This window comes from Camelus ferus, chromosome 10 (assembly GCF_009834535.1).
Source record: "Camelus ferus isolate YT-003-E chromosome 10, BCGSAC_Cfer_1.0, whole genome shotgun sequence".
Classification (NCBI taxonomy): Eukaryota; Metazoa; Chordata; class Mammalia; order Artiodactyla; family Camelidae; genus Camelus; species Camelus ferus.
The window spans coordinates 30,330,787-30,351,180 of NC_045705.1; the positions used below are offsets into that span (position 1 = coordinate 30,330,787).

At 37.9% G+C, this 20,394-nt stretch overlaps 2 protein-coding genes across 9 annotated transcripts in view; one reads left to right on the forward strand and one right to left on the reverse strand.

The window, feature by feature from the left end:
* Positions 1–1,367: 1,367 nt before the first annotated feature.
* Positions 1,368–11,180, reverse strand: HARBI1 (harbinger transposase derived 1). Its single transcript, XM_006180877.2, has 3 exons — positions 11,064–11,180; positions 9,530–10,345; positions 1,368–5,057 (listed from the first exon to the last, which is right to left on the reverse strand). Exons 2-3 carry the CDS (start codon positions 10,197–10,199, stop codon positions 4,678–4,680), a joined length of 1,050 nt encoding a protein of 349 aa, XP_006180939.1. The 5' UTR covers positions 10,200–10,345; positions 11,064–11,180; the 3' UTR covers positions 1,368–4,677.
* Positions 11,181–11,474: 294 nt separating this feature from the next.
* The window catches only part of ATG13 (autophagy related 13), a 42,695-nt gene continuing 33,775 nt past the window's right edge, over positions 11,475–20,394 (forward strand). Inside the window, exons 1-2 of one of the 8 annotated variants that reach the window (XM_014555999.2) lie at positions 11,475–11,819; positions 12,150–12,263. The gene's annotated coding sequence lies outside the window, so the exon portion shown is untranslated. The remainder of the gene's footprint in view (positions 11,820–12,149; positions 12,264–20,394) is intronic. The other 7 variants (XM_014555997.2, XM_014555998.2, XM_032488561.1 and 4 more) reach the window with 7 other exon arrangements.

The window sequence follows — 20,394 nt, forward strand, 5'->3', positions numbered from 1 at the left end:
TTCCTTCTTGGAGAGGCTTGTGGACTTTAAGTGTCCAGGGCTACAGTCCTCATCCTAACTTGACCCATATAATGACATTATTTTGAAACTTTGATTTCGGTGAGAAAAACTAGGCAAACTAATTTCAAGGCTATAAGAAGTTTTTGGTTTCTCAAATCTGGAGACTTCTGAGAAAATCACCTGAAGAGTATGCAAATATAAATCTAAAATCAACATCTGAAGATGGAGATATTTGAGCAGCTGAGGCTAGACTGCTCTGTGAAACCATGGAAAAGATGGCTTATTCTGCAGGCAGAATTGCATATTTACAGATAGATTTCATTAGAGAAGTGTTTCAAGTATGGATTTAAATGTCAGTGTGACAATAAACTGCTTGTTCTTAAGGAAGTCTATTTGGACAGAACAGTAGATCATAAAAGATCAGGGGTTGAAACCCTGAAACCTACAGGAATCTCCTCACACTAGAGGAAGCTCTGAGGAAAAGAAACCAGATGGACAGAAGTAAAGATTATTGTGGGATGTACCACTGATATCTACATCTTGGTTAAGACTCAATAACTTACGATGTTGATTGTTGATTATTGTATTCTGATAGGACTCTCCTGGAGAAGTGACACCCTTGAAGGTAAGAGGATGCTTCCCCTAAAGTAGGGTGACCAACAGTCCCAGTTTGCTAAGGATTAAATGGTTTTCTAGGACAGAGCACTTTCAGTGCTAAAGCTGTGACAGCTGAGAGCAAACCAGGAGAGTTGGTCACCTTAAGAATAAACATAGCCACTGTCAATCACGTGGAATTTGGAAAGACCAAACCAGGGAAGAGTATTGGGACTTACTGACCTGGGGGAATTGCGTGGGATAAAGGGTGAAGGGAGGGGAAAGGAGAGAAAAGGAGGAGACTGTTCCTTACCTTGGACCTTGGCCCTTGGCCCTAAGAAACCTATCACACTGGGTAGTAGAAATCAGGCCAGAACATAGGATGAGATAACTATGTAGCAGTACTGTGAGTCATCATATTACGAAATCCAGGAAGAGGAGTTAGGTCATGAGCAGCCAAAATGACAAGCCAGTTGTAGGTTTCACTGTTGCAATTCTATTCTGTTCCTTTGTAGCCTGGTCTCATGGCACTGTGGGATAATGTACATACTTTGGGCTGGGTGGTAAAGGTAGAAGCAGTGTAGTGATGTAGGAGCAGCCCAGAGAAGGGGAGAGATCCCAGAACAGCAGGTAACCATTCACAGAATAATAGGAGGCTTTTTCTTCTCTGTAATTATTCATATAGGATAAATTTCTACTGGTTGAATTTATCAATGAATTGAAATGTATGAACATTTTAAAACTTTAGATTTAGACAAAGAAATCAGTCCTTCTATTAAGACAGCTGTTTATTATAAGGGTTAGAGAAAGTCCCGACAGAATGGAACCGAATGTTTTTCTGGGCAAACATGGTGATTCCTTTCCAGAAGACTTTTTGAAATTTACTAACCTATGATTTCAAGGTCTACTTTGCTTCTTTCTGTCTAGTACTCAGAGATTTCATCTCTCCTATTTGATTATCGCTAAGTGGTGTCTTAAATGGTAGTCACATAAAAAAAGAAAAGCCTGTGAATTCTATATGTTAGGTACCTGGAGTATCCCCAGCATTCAACTAATTATTTCCTCTTTCTTCGGCTTTGCCATTCTTATAATCAACAAATTCTTAATTCTGAGTCCATGATCGCTTATACCCACAATTCTGTAAAATCTGAATGGGATCTAGGGAACAAAAGGGCCCTGAGGATATGTGCATGCACAGTGGTTAAGACTCCCTGATTTCTTATTTTCTTGACCTCCTTTTAACTTGCCTTCCATTGCCAGGAAAAACAACAGCTAAGCTCAGTCCTTGAGTTTTCAGTTTATTGTTTCAGATAGGGATACAATCATAGTATGTCTATCTATCTACCTAACCTCTTTTTTAACCCTCCCCACTTTTACTTCTTCATAAATGATCCCATTAAAACTGCGTTGTTTTTTGTCCCAAAACTAAATTAACTTGCTGTAGATCCTTTACAGTCCTGGAAAGAAGCTCCATCTCCGTTCATTTTAAACTAAGAATATGTTTGTGGTCCCCTTTTGTATAATTTGGAATTGGTAAACTGGTGATGATCCAATATGGTAGATTTCCCTTAATATATCCTGGGACTTTTGTTGTCTTGAAACAGTTAAGGGCAAATATGAAAACTATGCTGGCCAGATGGAGTCACCTATGGGAAAATGAGGTTTACATAAGACATGCAAACTCCTCGACTCTTTCCCAAAACTATACCAAGAAGATACTATAAATCCACAGAAAGGACCACAAGAGAGGACTTCTCAGGCACTTATAAAAAGCCCTTATGAGCAGACCCCTGAAAATCTGGAAATGTGGATCCTGATCCCTCTCCTAGATCATTTTGGGGAAAATGTAACTGTCGACTGAAAAGAATCTTGTCTATAAAAATCCAGGTCAAAAGGAGATTAAAGGAATAGATTTGAACAGTTACCCTGTGGAATTATTAAGACATAAAATGCCCCCGGGGAAAAATACTGCCAGCCAATGTCCAGTCTATTCAACACTTAGAAATTACCTTTGGTGTGCAAGTAATAGACTTGAAATTGCTAATGAAATCTCTGCCAGACTGTCCCTCCCAATCAGGCTTCATGTCACCATCTACTAAGTTAATTTGTGAAAACCCCAATTTTCCTTTAATGTACCTTTTTATTTATTTTTTTTATTTTGGGGTTTTTTTTGGAGGGGGGATTGGGTTTATTTACTTATTTATTTTAATGGAGTTACTGGGGATTGAATGCAGGACCTTGTGCATGCTAAGCACACTACCACTGAGCTATACTTTCCCCCTTAATGCAGTTTTTAAAGACTAAAATGCTAGGCACTTTCCAAGATCATACTCTACCTTGCCACTTAAGATACATGGGTGGCAGCAAGTATGTTCCCATTGCAATACTCATAATAGAACCAAAACCTTATAGGGAAAAACACCCATCTCAGGAAAACTGGAAAGATGGTGAGAATTAAAATATTGCCTTATGAGGGAGACAAAGCAAGCTTAGGTCACAAGTTAAACTTTACAAAGGAAAAAAAAAATGTAACAGGGCACCTCTATTGCACAATGAATAAAACTAGCTTCCAATCACCTCTTCATTGTCCACTCCCATCTTAATGACATCATTGTACATACTGAGCCCAACCTCCTGCCAAATGGACCCACTCTTTGTAGAGTAGGATGATGATGGGAAATAGCACTTGGAGTAGAAATAAACAGCAGATAATAATCCATAATTGTTTTTAATCTTGAGGATGAGTCACCCTCAGTTTATTTCCAAATTTCTTCTGTCATCAGCTGTTCATTTCTTTACTTTGAAAATCACCAGATTAACACTGCCAAAGGCAGGTAGGAAATGATCCAAGAGGACAATTCAGAAGTATCACATGGTGAGTGGCTGAGAAACTCTGGGAACAAAACAATCCTCAGGAAAGTCTCTTTTCTGTCCCAGCAAAGGCACCAATGTGTGAACCTAATTCACACTTCTATTATTCCAATCAGGTTATTTTTATATCAGTACAATTTTAGAATAAGACTTGGTGGGGGATTATTTATTTCTTGATAAATTCTGTTCTTCACTTTGCACACAAGATATTCAAGTCAGTCTAATTCCAAAATTCATTTCGAACCAAGAAATTAGATTCCTTTTACCTCTCCTTCTTACTACTTTCACGTGCTTTCACCATTCCCTAAATCTTCCTTCTGAACAAGGCATTTCAATGCAGAATGGCCAAACAGACATTCTAACGTCATGATCATAAGAAATGTGATGTTTCGATGTGAGTTGTCTAAACCTGGGTGAATCTCCTTTGCCCATCAAACTATCAGGGTCTTTGGATGCCCTGTAAAGTGTCAGCTTGCTGTTTTATCTATATTTTACTTGTCTTCTTTAAGCTGATTGGGTTCTTAAACCCATTTAGCCTTTAATTTTCTACTCAGGGTTCAAAGTAAGAGATTGGAATTCATATGTTCTCCGGGAACTAGGTTCAAGTCACAGTTCAATTATTGCAGACAGACTAAAGATGGAGGTTTCAAACTTTCCCTAACATCCTCTTAAAAACACAAAGCTGCAAACTCAGATTAGTAGCCATTTGCTTATGTCAGGAGACCATTCCACAACTTAAATTTACCCTTAATACTTGCCTCAGATTATGCCTCTATAGGTATTAAAGTAGAAAAGCTAAAATACTACCCAAAAAATTCAGGGAAAATACTCTTTTCATTTGAAATCTCCAAACAATTGAAACAAAAAAAGAAAGTTCTGGCTGCCAAGATGTTATTTCCCCCTTGCTTTGATTTTGTAGGCACGATATAAACATCTGCAGCCAGTGAACTTTCAAATGAGTGGCGCTCAACCTGGAGTACAATGGATAGCAGAGAACTGCTGTCTCAGTTTAGGTTTAGCTAATAAATTTGAAAATGAATCAGGATATTCTGGCATAGCCCCAATCCTTCCAAAACACGCAGATCAAATGTCAATTTGTGACAAGTGACCACATACTCAGTCATGCTAGATGATGGAACTGTGTAGGGGATGGTGAGAGGGAAATTTGTCACAGCTCCTTCTGGAAAGCCTCCCTCCTCCAAACCTTCCACATTAGCTAAAGTGAGTGAGCATCAGCTCCTGACGGATGCGGTCAGCCTCTAGGTCCAGGGACTCCATGTGCTCATACTCTTCCTCAGGGGGCTGTTCCATGGGCCCTGTCATTGGAGAGGACCAAACATCCATCCCGTGCTCCAGGGAGATGTTGTGGAGGACACAGCAGGCCAAGATAATGTGGCTGGATTTCTCTGGTGAGTACTGCAGTGCTCCCTTGGATCCATCCAGGCAGCGGAATCGGGAGAAGAGGGTTCGGAAAGTCTTCTCAATCACACTGTGAGTTGCAGAATGGGCCATATTATAGCGATATTCAGCTGGAGTTTCAGGAATGTGAAGTGGGGTCATGAGCCAGGTACGGAGAAAGAAGGAACTGTCACCTGTGGGGAAGGCCCAAAGAAATCATATATATTTATAACTGGAATACGAACAAAAAGGAAAATCCAGAAACATACTCAGAGAATGAGCAAGAAAATGCAACAGCCTCTGGAGCCAAAGCACAGCAGGAAAACCAAGAGGGAAATGCTATGGTAAAGAGAAGGCATGCCCAGGTCACGAGCAAGAAGACCTGAGACTTGGCTGGGAATACCCTTGGTTAAAAACAACAGAGAAAAGAGCTGACAGCTTAAGAAAGCTAAGTCGGAAAGAATGTAGGGCTGAGGTGAAAGCACTGGAGAAAATGAAGTTCCTGGGTTTTCTGAATTCAGAGATATTGTTCTTTAATAAATGGTTAGTAAAAACTATCACATAGCAAGCCTTCAAATTTCTAAAGAGCAAGAGTGTAAGAAGGTAAAAGAGAATTCTGCCAGGAGACCTCAAAACACTTGTGAAGAAAAATTTCTAACTTTACCATTAAAGTGTCAGGTCTGAAAGCACTACCTAGGGATTTCAGAGTATTTCAGAGACAATAATCATTCATTCTCCCAGTGCTAAGAAGAATAAGAAACGTCCTAGCATCTGTGGAGATCAGAACTCAGGTGTTCTGCCTTCCTAGATATTACATTCACTAGAACCATGCCTTTGTAACAGAGGAACTGATAAAATTTCACATTAAGAAGGAGAGCATAAATATGACACAAACAGTAATAATCAGGGATAAGGAAATTAAATCAGAATTCTATTAAAATAATATACACAAAGCATTTCCTTTAAGTGGCTTCCTTATCAAATGATCCTGGGAGGTGTTAAAAATAAAAAAACAAAAACAAAACTGGGGTGCAATGTCCTATTACAACAGTAAAATGTTTCTATAATGTTTAATTGTCCTGACTCACTACATCTGGCAGATGAAATGTCTCACACAGAGGAACCACCTCAGAAATTTGAGACAAATAAACCCAAGGAATGCCAACTTGCAAGGTTGCTGTGTTCCTGACCCACCATCAATTTCAGTAAAATGTTATGAACTGTTCAGAGAGTGCTAGGCATTGTTCCAAACATATAGAACACCTTTCTTTTAGGAGCATATATTTCTAAGAACTGGATTAACTTTATTTTTTAGATGATTTTTAATTAAAAAATTTTTTACTGAGATATTGACATATAACATGAGTTTTAGGTGTACTCGATTAACTGTAAATAGCTAGGATGTCTCACAAAATTTTCAAATTTTATATTTAGCCGACATTTTTCCACCTACATATAACCTATTTTAATTGAACTCATCCCTACTAAATACTGAACTTAAGAAACTGATGTTGTTAATAATGAAAATAATATCTATGATTCATTGAATACCGAATACCTATGTAGTAGGCACAGTACTAGGCACTTTAAAAATATTATCTTTTGTCCAAATCCAACTCTGCCAGGCAGACATTATTGAACTTGTTTTACAAATGAGAAAAAAGTATGTCATCCATCCTTTGATATGTCAGGCAAAGGCAGGAGAAGAAGCTAGTCACTAAATGCTAATAACGTGAGACTCAGAGTCACTAAAATGAGAGTATAATGCTGTAAAAGAGAATATGAAAAACATTAAAGATGAATGCCAAAACACAGAGATACTAAATATTTGTTAAATGTTTCTCTGAGAAAACGTATGGGCCTTAAACGGGAAACATACAAGGCAAGCCAGTTAATGCATACCTTTTATAAACTGCTCCATCGTCATTAACAGTTATAATCCAAACACCCGTACAAGACAGACACCCAGGAGGGGATTAGGATCAGAATTGCTAAACAGATTACAACTGCATGATCAGTCATCCAAGAGACATTCTGGCAGATCTTAACCTAAAGCTGCTTAACAGGATAGGCCAAGATCTGAAGAAATAAGAACTCAGGCTGAATTATTTGTAGGAGCAGGTACATTTAGAGAAAGGGAATTAGGTGATGCCCTCTGAAGGGACAGATGAAAATAAGGACATGAAGGGGTGACACTCAAGGTGAAAATATGTTAACAACAACAACAGCATGGGAAATCACAGCTAGTTCTGGTTTAGCAAACCTGGAGTCATTCTACAAATGTGATGTTCTTAAGATACAATCAGTCTTCTCTCTCTTTTTTTTTTAAAAATTTTTTTTGGGGGGGCGAAGGTAATTAGGGTTATTTAAAATTTTTATTTTATTTAATGGAGGTACTGGGGATTGAACGCAGGACCTCGTGCAGGCTAAGCATACACTCTACCACTGAGCTATACCCTCCCCCATCGCTCTCTTTTTTTAACATCTTGTCATTCCTTGTAATCCTGCCAGTCTTCCCCACATGTCCAGATCAGTGTTTCCCAAACATCTATTCATACAAATCATTTAGGACACCTGTTGAAAATGATGTCCAGATTCATCTTTTCTTGAAGATTCTCATTCCTGAAGTTTGAAGTGGGGCCCAGAAATGTACATCTTAAATAAGTTCCCCAGATAACTCTTTTGATCTGGAAAATTTGTGAAACACTGTACTACTCCAGGGATCATCAAACTAGTATTCCTGTTACAGCTGAAGGAGGCTTTCCAAGGGGTATGTGCTACAACTGACAGTACTAAGGGAATCATTTCCATGTCACAGCTTCCTTGGGTATACTTCCCTTGCATCATTAGTGCCTAGCATGTGGCCTGGAACCAAAACTGGCCTTAAATAAACACTTGTTAAATGTTGTTGCAATACCCATCTGTCCTACTTCCACTCTTTCTGTAAAGAGGGGGATCAGAAAATTCAAAAAATTTGTCAGAGTTTTTACTCATTTTCAGTGTCCTGTAAACAACTAAGAAACTACTTTAATGTCACAATCCCAACTGAATCTGGGGTCCCAAGGTATGAAGGAAAAGAAAATCAGTAATTCCTACATGACCATGAAGTCCTAACAAAAGGATCATTTGCCAAAAAGAGTAACTCTTCATATGATCTAGATTAAAAACGTAAACAAACGACACAGATATTCTGTGCCTTAATTTCCTCTTCTGTGAAATGTTGATAATATTAGTATTTAACTCTTTAAGAGTTTTTTAAGTATTAAGTGAGACAATACAATGCAATATGCTTACAAGATTGTCTGACAAATTCTAAGTACTCAATCATTTTTAGCTGGCTTTACAGTTAGAGCACCAAAGTGATTTCATAAGAAATCAGCTTGGAACCCAAGTACTTCCACAACTGTGGAAGAAGTGGCTGGATGAGACATGTGCAAACAGGAGTTCCTTCACTTCTTGGTGTGAGTTGTATGAAAATGGAATTTGAAAGTTCAGAGGAGTCAAAGGTGGGATTAAGATAAAGGTCCAGTAGGGTAACGAGAAGGTAGTGCACTGAAAACTGTGTAGAAGCAACAACCGAGAAAATAAGTTAAGTTCCAAGATGCTACCTGGCAACTCCAAACCAATCAGTTTGAGAGCAGCCTCTTCTCACTTGGAACAGAGGAAGTTTTTCTTTAACTGCCAGTAAACACATTAAAGAGAAAAACTCTTGAGCATCTATTACATGTAAAATGCTGTGTACTGAGCATGTGCAGTGCAGATACGATTAGTGGGTCTTGAAGGAGGGGTCTTCCAATCCTTAGTGTGCCTGTTCATCTTTCACTTAATATGTTGTGTACAAGATAACCCTTGTTCTGTTGCTCGCATAAGAGCAGTGCTTTAAAAAAACAGTAACAAAAAGAAAGCAACTAGGCTGGAGGGTTTTATCACTGTTAACTAACTGTATTCCTCACAGCTCTACAGTCACATCAGTTTGTACTGCCCAATACTGAATGAGTTCTTGTCTTACTCAGATCATTAAGCCAGGCTTTCTAAGGGCACTCAGGCAGACCTATGAAGCCAGTTCCTATAAGAATTGTGTAAATGCACTGTCTACTATCATCTTCATATGATACCTTAGTGACAATCATCAATGGCAAAAATAATATATTTGCACAATACTTTAGTGAACTTTTATATATATATTACCTAATCCTAACAATAGGTATTATTGCTGTTAGCATTATTTTCACCATTTTACAGATGATAAAAATTAAGGCTCAATTGTATGGATGTGCTATATTTAACCAGATCTGTATTCGTAAGTATTCTGGCTGTATTTAAGGGGAATGTTTTTGTAGGGTTGTTGTTGCTGCTGTTGTTTGTAACTACAGAACACTGCAGTGATGCAAGTTCTTGTGTGTAAATTTTGTTTTACCTATTTCTGAACATGTACCTCCAAGATAAATCCTTAAGAGGAGCTGGGTCAAATAACATGTTTTTAAATGTTCATAAATGTCTTTTAAATGTTGATTTAAAAAATTAGGGCTCAGAGGTTCTTATGTGAGGTCTCATTAAAAAAAGAATAGGACTGAGACTCAAGTCTATAGACTTCCATATTTCATTCTACTCTACCAGATAATTTTTCTACAGCTACAAAACGAAACGTTTACTCCAAAGGACTTACCAAGCAACCAGCTATCTTTGTGCATCCCAGCTTCAAACTGACTGCTGAGAGAAGACTGCTGAAGCACAGCACAGTCCTGGAGGCTCCCTGGCCAGTTTGTCTCCACAGTCATTAGTGCCCCTCTGATGTCACACACCATCAGGCAGTTTAAAGAATGAAGACCTTTTCGGTTCACGTAGGAAAGGTCTTCAGCATTTGGTGCCTTGATTGCCACATGGATACAGTCAACCACCCCTATCACCCCTGGCATCCCTGCTAACCCATAGAACTCATCCTTCAGAGCCTGCACGGAGGCTTCATCAGCTGGAAAGTGGATGAACTGTGAAGCTCTTTCCACAAGCGCTTCGGTGACATTGGCAACACATCGACTCATAGATGCCTGACTGATTCCAATAGCATCTCCCATCCGAGTCTGGAAGGAACCTGAGGTATAGAAGCCCAGTGCTGCAAGGATCTGTGTCTCTGGGCTAATAGCCCTGGATCTCTGAGTAGGTCTAGAAAGACTCGCCCCCAAGAGCTCCACCAAGTAATAAATGAACTGTCGAGGAAACCCATACATGGACATCAGGTATTCATCGGTAACATCATCCAGTTTAAATCGGTCCAATGTTCGATGTCCTCGGCCATATAGCAAGAGGTCACAGTCAAGCACTGTTATTGGTATAGCCATGGTACATGTAAATGTTTTCTCCTTCCCTCTGCTACTTTCCCTGAACTCTTCCAGTGAAGATGTTGGTGCAAGAAAGTATTTAAGGAAGTGTCAGAATTCAACGGCTACCCATCACTTAAATGGCTGTGGCATTTATAGTCTTCTCTCTGCAAAGGTTAAAAGAAAAAAAAATTAGAAACCTACCAAAGACTTTAAAGTGATTCAAAGACTACAACAGATCCTTTTCTCAAATTTCCCTTTTGTTCAAGCAAAAAGTTCTTTAACTGTAACTCTGGGTTTTTCTCCACTAACTCATGGCTGCAAGAAAGGCTTGCTTTGGTTTGAAGGAGAATGGGAGTTGAATTTCGTTGGCTCATTTAATGCCTGGCATTTGAACTGGGAAGAGCAGAAGATTAATGGAGATGATGGCATAATTATCCACAAGTGGAAAAGGTCTACTCCTGACTATACAGGCCAGAAAGCAGCTGACATAAGTCATAACTACCCAGGACAGGAATTAGTCACGGCGGTATTCATTATTCAAAACCCTCTGGCTCCACCTGATAAGTAAGGGATGGGGGTACGGGATGCTCAAACCAGTTTAACAAGGGAAGAGGGGGCAAATTAACTCCCACGACACAGGCTGGTCGACCAGGATTGTGTGCTTTAACAAAAGGCTTTCCCCGCACCCCAGGAAATCCAAATTGTGAGGCCGAGGGCTAGGAAGTAAGGAGGCCAGACAGGTTGGAAGGAAAGTGCGAAAGAAGACGCTGGAAGAGCTAGAGTTGAGAGGAGACTCCGTCGCTTTTAAAACGTGCCTTAGAAATGGATACGGAAGTCTGATTGTCACCGCCACTTCAAAGTCAGCCGAGGCCGCTCACCCACCTCTCCGCGGCTGCCAGCTTACTAGCCGCACTCCCCACCCACCCAGCCGGGTCTGGCCCTCCTCCGGAACCGGCGACAGCGCACAAGCTGCCACGGCGCTCAGCATAGGCACCGCCCCCTCCGCGTCAGCGCCCGCCCCACGCCGCGTCCTCACTGCCGTTGCCACCGCGACCTGCGGTTTCCCGGCCCACATTCCACACGCGGCCAAACGTTGGCACTCTTTCAAAGAGCCCACTCTTTACGCCTTTCTTTTCCTCTGAAACGCTCGAACAGGTTGATTGGTCAGACTTACATGGTAAGAAAACCAGCTTTTATGGGAATGTCAAAGAGGAAAGGGATTAAGTAGGGCATATAAATTGTAGCGAAAGTGCGGCTGCGATTAAGCAGCTGTATTTCCCCCATAGCCCTCTTCTTCCCCCCGCCTTCGCCGAAGCGGATGAAAACAAACACTAACGATGGCGGCGCCGGGAAGCGACCGGCTGCTGGGCTTAAAGCAAGAGTGATCGGTTGAGTTGTGAGGGAAGCCTTGAAGAGCGCCTGTAGACGTGAGTGTGACAACTTGCGCAGTCTTGGGAGCGAAACACTCGGGGCCTGCGAGCCACGAGGCTCCTGAGGTGTAAGGTATTATCTGCGACCCGTGCTGTCACTGCAGCTCCGGAGCGCGGAGCCCTCAGCCAGGAGGCGCAACTGGCCGGCCCCAGGCCCCGGCCTCCGTAATGAGAGCCACGAGTCACTCTCTGTGTCGCAACTTCGCAGGTACTAACTTTAGGGGGGATACCCCCAGATCTCTCAGCGCCCTCGAGTGGGAGGCTATGGATCTGCGGCCTGCGGCTGATTGGGTAGTGCCTTGAGCTTTCCTTGGGAGGATCGGGTTGGTGTAGGCCCCATTGGCCCTCGATTATTCCCAGTCTCTACAGAGATCCTCGGAGCTTTCGTCTCTACTTTCTCAGCTCTTTGGATTAAGTCATAAGGCTTTTTGGAGAGAACTTGTGGGGCCATAACTCGGGGGTGGGGTACCAATGTGAATGAGGTAGGTTTTCGTTCAATCAAGATTTGTTGAGTGCCAAATATGTACTCCGCGTGTAGGTGAGGGTGACTGTTGACTAGTGAAAAAAAGGGACCCAAGGTTCACGACTATCTTACTGGCAGTGGAACGACCTGAGGAAACCTGCGATCCATTCTCATTAAATAAATCTCTGGGTAAGTGGCTAAGCACCTTCTTGGATTCATCATTAACTCATCTCAGTTTTCACTTTCCCAGTCAGTTCCCAAGTTTTCCTGGGCAATTCAGCATAGCGTTTCACTTTGAGTATTTCTTCCTCTTCTGGCCATTCCACAGCCAGAGAGAAGGGGTGGGGGAGGGGGGATATGAATGAATGAATGAATATTATAGGAAAAAAGTACCTATTTTCTCAACATTCTTATTTAAAACTGATCTCCTAAGGTGGTAAAATGTATTACTTCGATGGGAGATGTGCAATAACAAGAAACAACAGATCTTTTGTTTACACTAAATTAACTCCAGGTTTTTGTGTGTTGTTTTATGTGTTAGTCCTTTTCAAGTGTGGATATTGTGGCTCCAACTAAATTACAAGTTTATGTTTCAACTCCATTTTTCACCTGAGCAGAAGTCTTAAAAATGCTTGAGAAATGGAATCCTGAGTTAATATTTTTAACACACAGTGGATGATAAATAAGTGTTGAAGCAAGTGTTATATATACTGACATGTACAGTAAAATGCATGTAGTTGATTCTCATGCTATTTTCAAACTGTATACCTTTAGGTATAAAGTTAGGAAGGCTATGCCAACTTTTGAGATTTACATTTCATAAAAATTGCAAACCACTGGGTTTTCCGTTACTGTACTTACACCTAACAGTTCTTATTGTATATTTGTATTTTTCTTTCCTTGAGTGGTTATTAATATAGAAACAGAACTTGCAGGTCTTAAGTTGCTAAATACTCCAAATTATATTGTTTTATTTAAGGACTAAGAATCACTTGGACACAGTTCACACCTACTATCTAAGTAAGCATACTGGAATTGTACAGCAGGGAGGTGGGGGTCAAGAAATCTTTTTTCTCATTGTTTTTCCTGCCTATGTTCACCTAACTGCATTAGCTTATGACCTTCATGACTTAGAGCAGGGTGTCAAAGCAAAAAGAAGCCTAAGACATTAACTTTTGAGCTTCCGAAGACCTGAGTCCTGTTACATAAGTGATTTTTAAAAGATAATTTTGATTATTCAGAAAATGCAACCACTATAGAATTTATTGTGCTCACTTGATAAGGTTCATTCCCAATACTCTGCAATTACATTTTGCTCAAGTGGGAGTGGAAGGTATTTATTTTGGAATCTATATCTAGAGAGAAGTTATTTAATTTTAGTAATACCTAGAAATCCCTAAGACTTCATTTCTAAATATTTCTTTTGCTTTTTAAACACTTTTTCCTTAATTATAGAAGAGATGAAGAATGGCATTTATAACTGGTTGAAGTGCTACTTAGATTACAGAGAATGAAGAGTACACCTAAAAAATTCCTCACTGTTGTGACCTTTTATTACTCAACTTTTTTTTAATGGAAGAAAAGTATAGAGACTCACTGATTAAGAAATGCAGGCTATTTAGCTATTATTTGAACTATCATATTTCTTAAGGCTTGTATGTTGACTTGAGAGTCTTCAAATATGTATACTTTTTTTGAACAAAACTTACCTAAACTTTATATGTGGATAATTTGGAAGTAATTTCCAACTTGGAGTATTGAACTGAGTAAGATGAATTTCCATAGGGCACCACTTTTTCATTCATGGATTTAATAGAGGAAAGAGTGCCTGGGGTTACTGTTCCTTGCTTCTTTTTTGTCAAACTATGGTCAGTAAAAACTGCAGATAGTCCTTGACAGGATAAGGGCGGTGTAGCCAGGAAGAATGCAAAGAAGGCTATCTAGTCCTCTATGCCCTATGCCCAGGGGGAATCAAGAAACTTTTCATAAAGTTTGGGTTTTAAATCTTAAAAAAAAAAAAAAAGGATTTTAAATCCTTAAAGGGATGTAAACTTAGTTTCAAATCTTTAAAAGGATTTTAAATTTCTTGAAAAGATTTTAAATTAATTTTAAATAATTGCTTTTAACTGTAGAGTAAATGTAGGCCAGTTGATTAGAGAAGTCCTCTAAATGCCAGTGTATGTGACACAGAAAATTTGTCTTTGCCCTGGTGGTGTCCCCTGTATGCCCTTCGTTACAAGAGAAAGGGTAAGATTGTGAATCACCACTACATGGAAAAAAACAACTCAATTAACATGCACAGCCAACTGTCTGTCAATAGTATCTTAGTAAAAGTAAAAGTAAGTAAAGAATTTATAGAAGTGATAACCCAGCTTGTTATTTTGGAAAATACTGCTTTGACTTTTGACTTTTGATTCATACAGATGTGAAAGAAATAGAGTTAACAATCATATAATATTCTTTCAAAGCTTAAGATTTGTCCCTACCCTCACATTCCTTCTGTACTGCCCACAGCTATTAGGTCATTAGGAGAGATTATGTTGAGAAATACTTGTGAAGGTTTAGATATCCTGTTTTAGATATAAGCTGAAGGGTGTTTTTACCCTTTAGTCTATTTCTGTTGGAATTTTCAAGAAACCAGATATTGGTCTTATTTATTTAGACTGGTTTTAAAATTGTTCGTAGTTAGTTAAACATGACTTTTGCCTTTATTCTCACCTCCCATTTTCTTCTGGTTTATTTTACTTTCTGGCTTCTTAAACTGAATACTTATTTGGGTCTTTTTTTAAATTATGAAGGCATTTAAGATTATACATTTTCCTCTGAATTCTTCTTTTGCTGTCTCACTTGTTTTGTTGTCAAATAGTCTCCATTTTGTTAATTCCTAGATAAATTATAACTTTGGTTTTTATTTCAGTGTTTATTATAAAAAGCTTCTTGATGTATACATGGTTAACTTTTTATTCTATGTTTCTAGTTTATTGGATTGTGGGCAGTAACATCTTGGAATTTTTTTTTTTTTTTATGGTCAAGGACATGATCGATTTATGGCATCCCTTGAACCTGAGAGAATAATGTGAAAGATAGAGTTAGGTAACTAAGAAGAGCTTTTGTTAAGGATCTCATTTGTGGCAGCTGTTCTTTATAGAAACTGTCTTACTTAATCCTCACCACAACCTTATGAGAAAGGAATCTGAGGTACAGAAAGATTGAGTGACTTGGCCCTGTACACCACTGTGTATGTATTAGACTTGGTTTTATTATTCAGATTCTCAGTATATTTTTTTCAGGTGTTCTTGATATTCCTTGGGCCTATGATTTTTTTTTTTTTTTGGAGGGAGGGCTTAATTAGGTTTATTGTATTCATTTTTAGAGGCAGTACCAGGGATTGAACCCAGGACCCTGTGCATGCTGAGCATGTGCTCTACCGCTTGAGCTACCCCCTCTCCCCTCAATTTTTTTTTTATATCTACTTAATGTGTCAGAGGTATGTTGAATCTTCAGGTTTTGTTTTGGTTTTATCAAGCTCTCCCAGTATCTCTTGGAATTTTTGCTTCATTTCATTTTATTTATTTACTTTATTTTATTACTATAATGATTATGAGTAAAGGTTTATGGCTAATATATTTTCAGAGATTATTTTATCATTACTGAATATCAATTTTAGTCTCATTTCATCACTTTTGGCCTGGGATTGTTATAAATATTGCTACTTCTGGTTTTTTTTTTCCTTTTCTTTCTTTGCTCTTCCCTCTCCCCCTACCAACTCAGTATATCTCTGCTTATTTCTTTATTTTCAGACTTCCTTTGTAACTCTTTCAGGTAGAAGACTATTTCAGTTGTTTAAACTTTTCTGTTCTGTATCTCATTTGTCTACAAAGAACTTTCTAAATGGAAAAAAAGGATCTTTATAATTTAATAATAACTCTGATGCCTAGAAAGTGGGAAAATTACTACTCTTGTTCTGTTTACCCTTGAACTCAACTATCTTTTCTTATTAGCTGCTCCTGATTTGCCATATTGAGCTTTTAAACCTGAATCTAAAACATTTAAAAACTCTATGTTAGAAACTGGGAAACAGAAATTATTTTTTCAGTAATTGATGTTAACTTTTCCCAGTTTTAAGGGCTAGAGAGATTATCTTGGGCCATTTTTATATAATCTCTTGCCAAATTATTCAGTTGTTTCTTTGAATTATTTGCTATTTCCTTCCATTATTAACTATGTCACCTTAATCCAGTGTTAATCACCAACTCTTATCTGGATTACTAAAATGACTTCCAAGCTAATCTTTCTGCCTCTAATTCCTTTACTTCATCTCCCCCATCTGTATCCAGATTAATGTCCCTAAATTTTTACCAACAGAAGAATCTGCGTTGACTCCTTACTAATCTACTGTTAGAGTCTCTTTTGCTCACTTTCATGACTCTCTAATAATCTGGCCAGACCATACTTACCTACTTTATTTTACTTTACCCCTGTACATGAAAATTCTCAGCTGTGTAGTTCCTAGCTTTGTTTTTCCCCTTTGCTTTCTCTTTTCCCTCTGGGACTCTAATTTCACATGTGTCAGACCTTTTCCTGTGTCTTCAGTGTGTTAGATAACCTCATGTATCATTTTGTACCTGTTGTCATGATATGATTAAATACCTTAAATAGTACCCTCTTATTCTCAAAAGTATCCCAGAAGTGTGTGGTCACTCTGTGTCTCTTATACACTTTTCTCTATTTTTCCATCCTTTTGTCTCTCTGTACTTTGTTCTGGATATTGCCTTTTGGTCTATATTCCCTTCCAGTATTTCTGTCTTCTCCTGGTCTCATCTGCTTTTAGAATCAACAATTGAGTTCTTAAACTAGTGGTTTTTGTTTTTTAATTCTAGAGTTTCTATTTGGTTCTTGTTATAGTTTTGAGTTCTCTATCAACATTATAAATTTTTTGTTTCATTTAATTGAACATGTTAAGCATACTAATTTTAAGGTCTGTGTTTGATAACTGTTAATATGTTTCTGATGTCTGTTGGATTTTGATCATTTGTGTTTGTCTCCATGAATTTCTAGTTTCTTTTTATATGCCAGATACTATATTTGAAAAGTTGTAGAGATAACTTGTGGACTAGAACAACATTATTTTCTAAAAGGGAGAAATTGTGTGTTTCTGACAGAGGCTAAGGGCAGACCTTATTCCACACTGTTAAAACTGAGTGATGTTTAAATTTTTTCATAAAATAACTTTTTAAAAGTTATTTTGAAGTCATACAAATTACAACTACATTTGTTTTCTGAGAGAAAAACTATGCACTATTTTTCAAAAAGTTAAATGTTTAATTACCATATGATCCAGCAATTCCACTTTTAGGTATATGCCCAAGAAGATTGGAAACATAGGTTAACAAAAAAACTTGCATGTCAATGTTCTTAGTAGTAGTATTCACAATAGCCAAAAAGTAGAGACAACTCAAATGTCCATCAGCTGATGAATCAGTTAACAAAATGCAGTTTATCCATACAGTGGAATATTATTCAGTCATAAAAAGGAATGAAGTACTAACACATGCTACAACTAGAATGAATCTTGAAAACATGCTAAGTGAAAGAAGCAAGTAACAAAAAGGACACAAATTATAGGATTTTCTTTATATGAAACTTGCAGTATAAGCAAGTCTGTAGAGACAAAGCATACTATTGATTGCCAAGAGAAGGAATAGGAGTGACTGATAATAGATGTGGGATTTCTCTTCAGGGTGATAAAAACGTGATGATGGTTGCACATCCTTCTGAATATACTAAGAAGCATTGAACTGTACACTTTAAAATGGTAAATTTGGTGGCAGAGGGTAGGGTTTGGTGGGCTCAGTGGTAGAGTGCGTATTTAACATGTGTGAGGTCCTGGGTTCAATCCCCAGTACCTCCATAAACAAAGATAATTACCCCCCAAAAATAAAAATAAAATAAAATGGTGAACTTTATAGTATGTGAATTATAACCTAATTCTTTAAGAAAAAAATATATAGGGAGAGGGTATAGCTCAGTGGTAGAGTGCACGCCTAGCATGCACAAGGTCCTGGGTTCAATCGCCAGTACCTCCATTTAAATAAATAAATAAATAAATAAATAACCTAATTACCTCCTGCCCAACATCAACAAATAATAATAATAATATTTCTAGAAAAGAAAAATATGTAAAGTGATTTAAAAGAAATTTTTAACCCACTGCGTTCCTCAGCATTCTAAATCAACATGTTTAACAAATTCACAAATAAGCATACTTTCTCTTAGCCTTGCCCAGTGTGCCATCTCAGATGTGTAGTCTCTTAAACATTGTCTTATTCTTTTGAGTTCTTGGTGTTTTATTTCCACGTGCAATCTGTAAATTTTTAAATTCTGAATTCATTGCCTAAAAGTTAGGAGGAATGGTTGTCAGTGGCCTGGCAGCAGGCTGTTGATGATCCAGGTCTATGAAAACTTCTCTCAAGGCTCCTTCAGGCTTGCTTCTGCCTGTTTCTAGTGGTTTCAGTGGTTCTGGACAAGTTTTTAAGTTAATTTCTTGGGTTTTTTTCTTAACCGCACATGTAGGTAGTGTAAGTTTGGATCTTAAATCTATATACCTTACTGACTTATGCTTTTGAAGTTTTGAGAGTGACTTCCCCACCTCCCAACCTTGCCATAAAGATGACAGTGTATAACATAATAGTATACAATTTCTTACTTTTTTTCTCTTTTTTTCCCCTGGACTCTTCAGAAAAGTTACTTCTATCTCTTAAGAACAAGAGCATTGACCAAAGCATAATTGTGTAAAATTGAGGAAATTTAACATTGATGCAATACTGTTAAGTAGTATAAAATCAGTATTCAAATATTGTCAAATTGTTTCTTTACTGTCCTTTATGGCAACGTTAAAAAAAAAATTTGTAGTATAAGCAAATTTTTGTTTTTTTAGCAACTTTTTTTTTTAAGTCCAAGATCAAGCATTGCATTTGGTTGTCGTAACTCTCTTATTGTCTTTATTCTGAAACAGTTCTTCAGACTTTTTTTTTTGCTTTCATAAGATTGACATTTTTTTAAGAGTACAAGCCTATTATGTAAAATGCCCTCTCTTTCAGTATAAGCTTGTCTCATTGCTTCCTCATGACTAGATTTGGGTTATACAGTTTTAGCAGAAGAGCTACATTGTGATATGTCCTCACTACATCACATCAAGAGGATGTATTGTCAGTTATTCAGTTGTTGGTATGTTTCTTTGATTACTTTGTTAAGATTGTGTCCACCAGGCTTCTCTTTGTAATTAATGTCTTCTGCAAGAAGATCATGTAAATACCCCATTTGCTAACAAGTTTTCAGGCAGTGGTTTTATCATCTGCTGGTGATTTGCTGAAATCAGTTATTCCTATAATGGTTACAAAATAGTGATTTTTCTAAGTTTTTTTATTCCTTGTACACCTGCTAATTGGCAATCTACTGTGAAGAAGTATTTAACCTTCTCCCACTTACTGTACAGCTGCCTTTACCAGTGTTGGAGAAAATGTGAAAATCCTTGCTATAGAAAAAAAATGACTATGGATATGAAGTGTTATTTAAATTCTTTGTGTGTGTTTGTGTGGTGGGGAGGAGATAATTAGGTTTGTTTATTTATTTCTTAACAGAGGCGCTGGAGATTGAACCCAGGCCCTTGTGCATGCTAAGCATACACTCTACCACCAAGCTACACCCTCCCCCATAAAGTGTTATTTAAATTCTTACCAGTCTTGAAAATAATGTTTGTGCTGAGCATTTGTCAGCAAGTTTTTTTTTTAATTGTGGGCAATATCTTGTTATCTCTGTAATCGTTTTTTTTTTAATTAAAATATAGTCAGTTTATAATGTGTCAATTTCTGGTCTGTAATAGTTTTGAGATTACTATTTTGTAGAGTTTGTGTGGCTAGAAATAGGCATTAAACAGAAAATGAAAGCAATATTATTTATATGCTGAGAGCTGTTACTCAAAACAACTAAATTTGCTTAATAATATTCATCCTTAAAATAAATCAAGGAAATTTTAAGTCTTCAGTATTAGATTAGTTCCATATGTAAATTTGCTTTTCAAAAAACTAGGATTGTCTAAGAGAATTAGAAGACAAGCTACAGACTGGGAGAAAATATTTGCAAAAGACACTTCTTTTAAAATGACTTGTTGCCATCTCATACCTATTAGAATGGCTAAAATCCAAAAACACTGACAAGACCAAATGATGGAGAAATCATGGAGCAACAGGAATTCTCATTCATTGCTGGTGGGAATGCAAGACAGTTTAGCCACTTTGGAAGACAGCTTGATGGTTTCTTA

What these genes read in the sequence shown, in the direction of transcription:
- HARBI1 (XM_006180877.2), bottom strand. Translation starts at nt 10,199, where the DNA reads ATGGCTATACCAATAACAGTGCTTGACTGTGACCTCTTGCTATATGGC. An exon ending in CAAAGATAGCTGGTTGCTTG is followed by an intron (nt 5,058 to 9,529) that starts GTAAGTCCTTTG and finishes CCTTCCCCACAG; the next exon opens with GTGACAGTTCCTTCTTTCTC.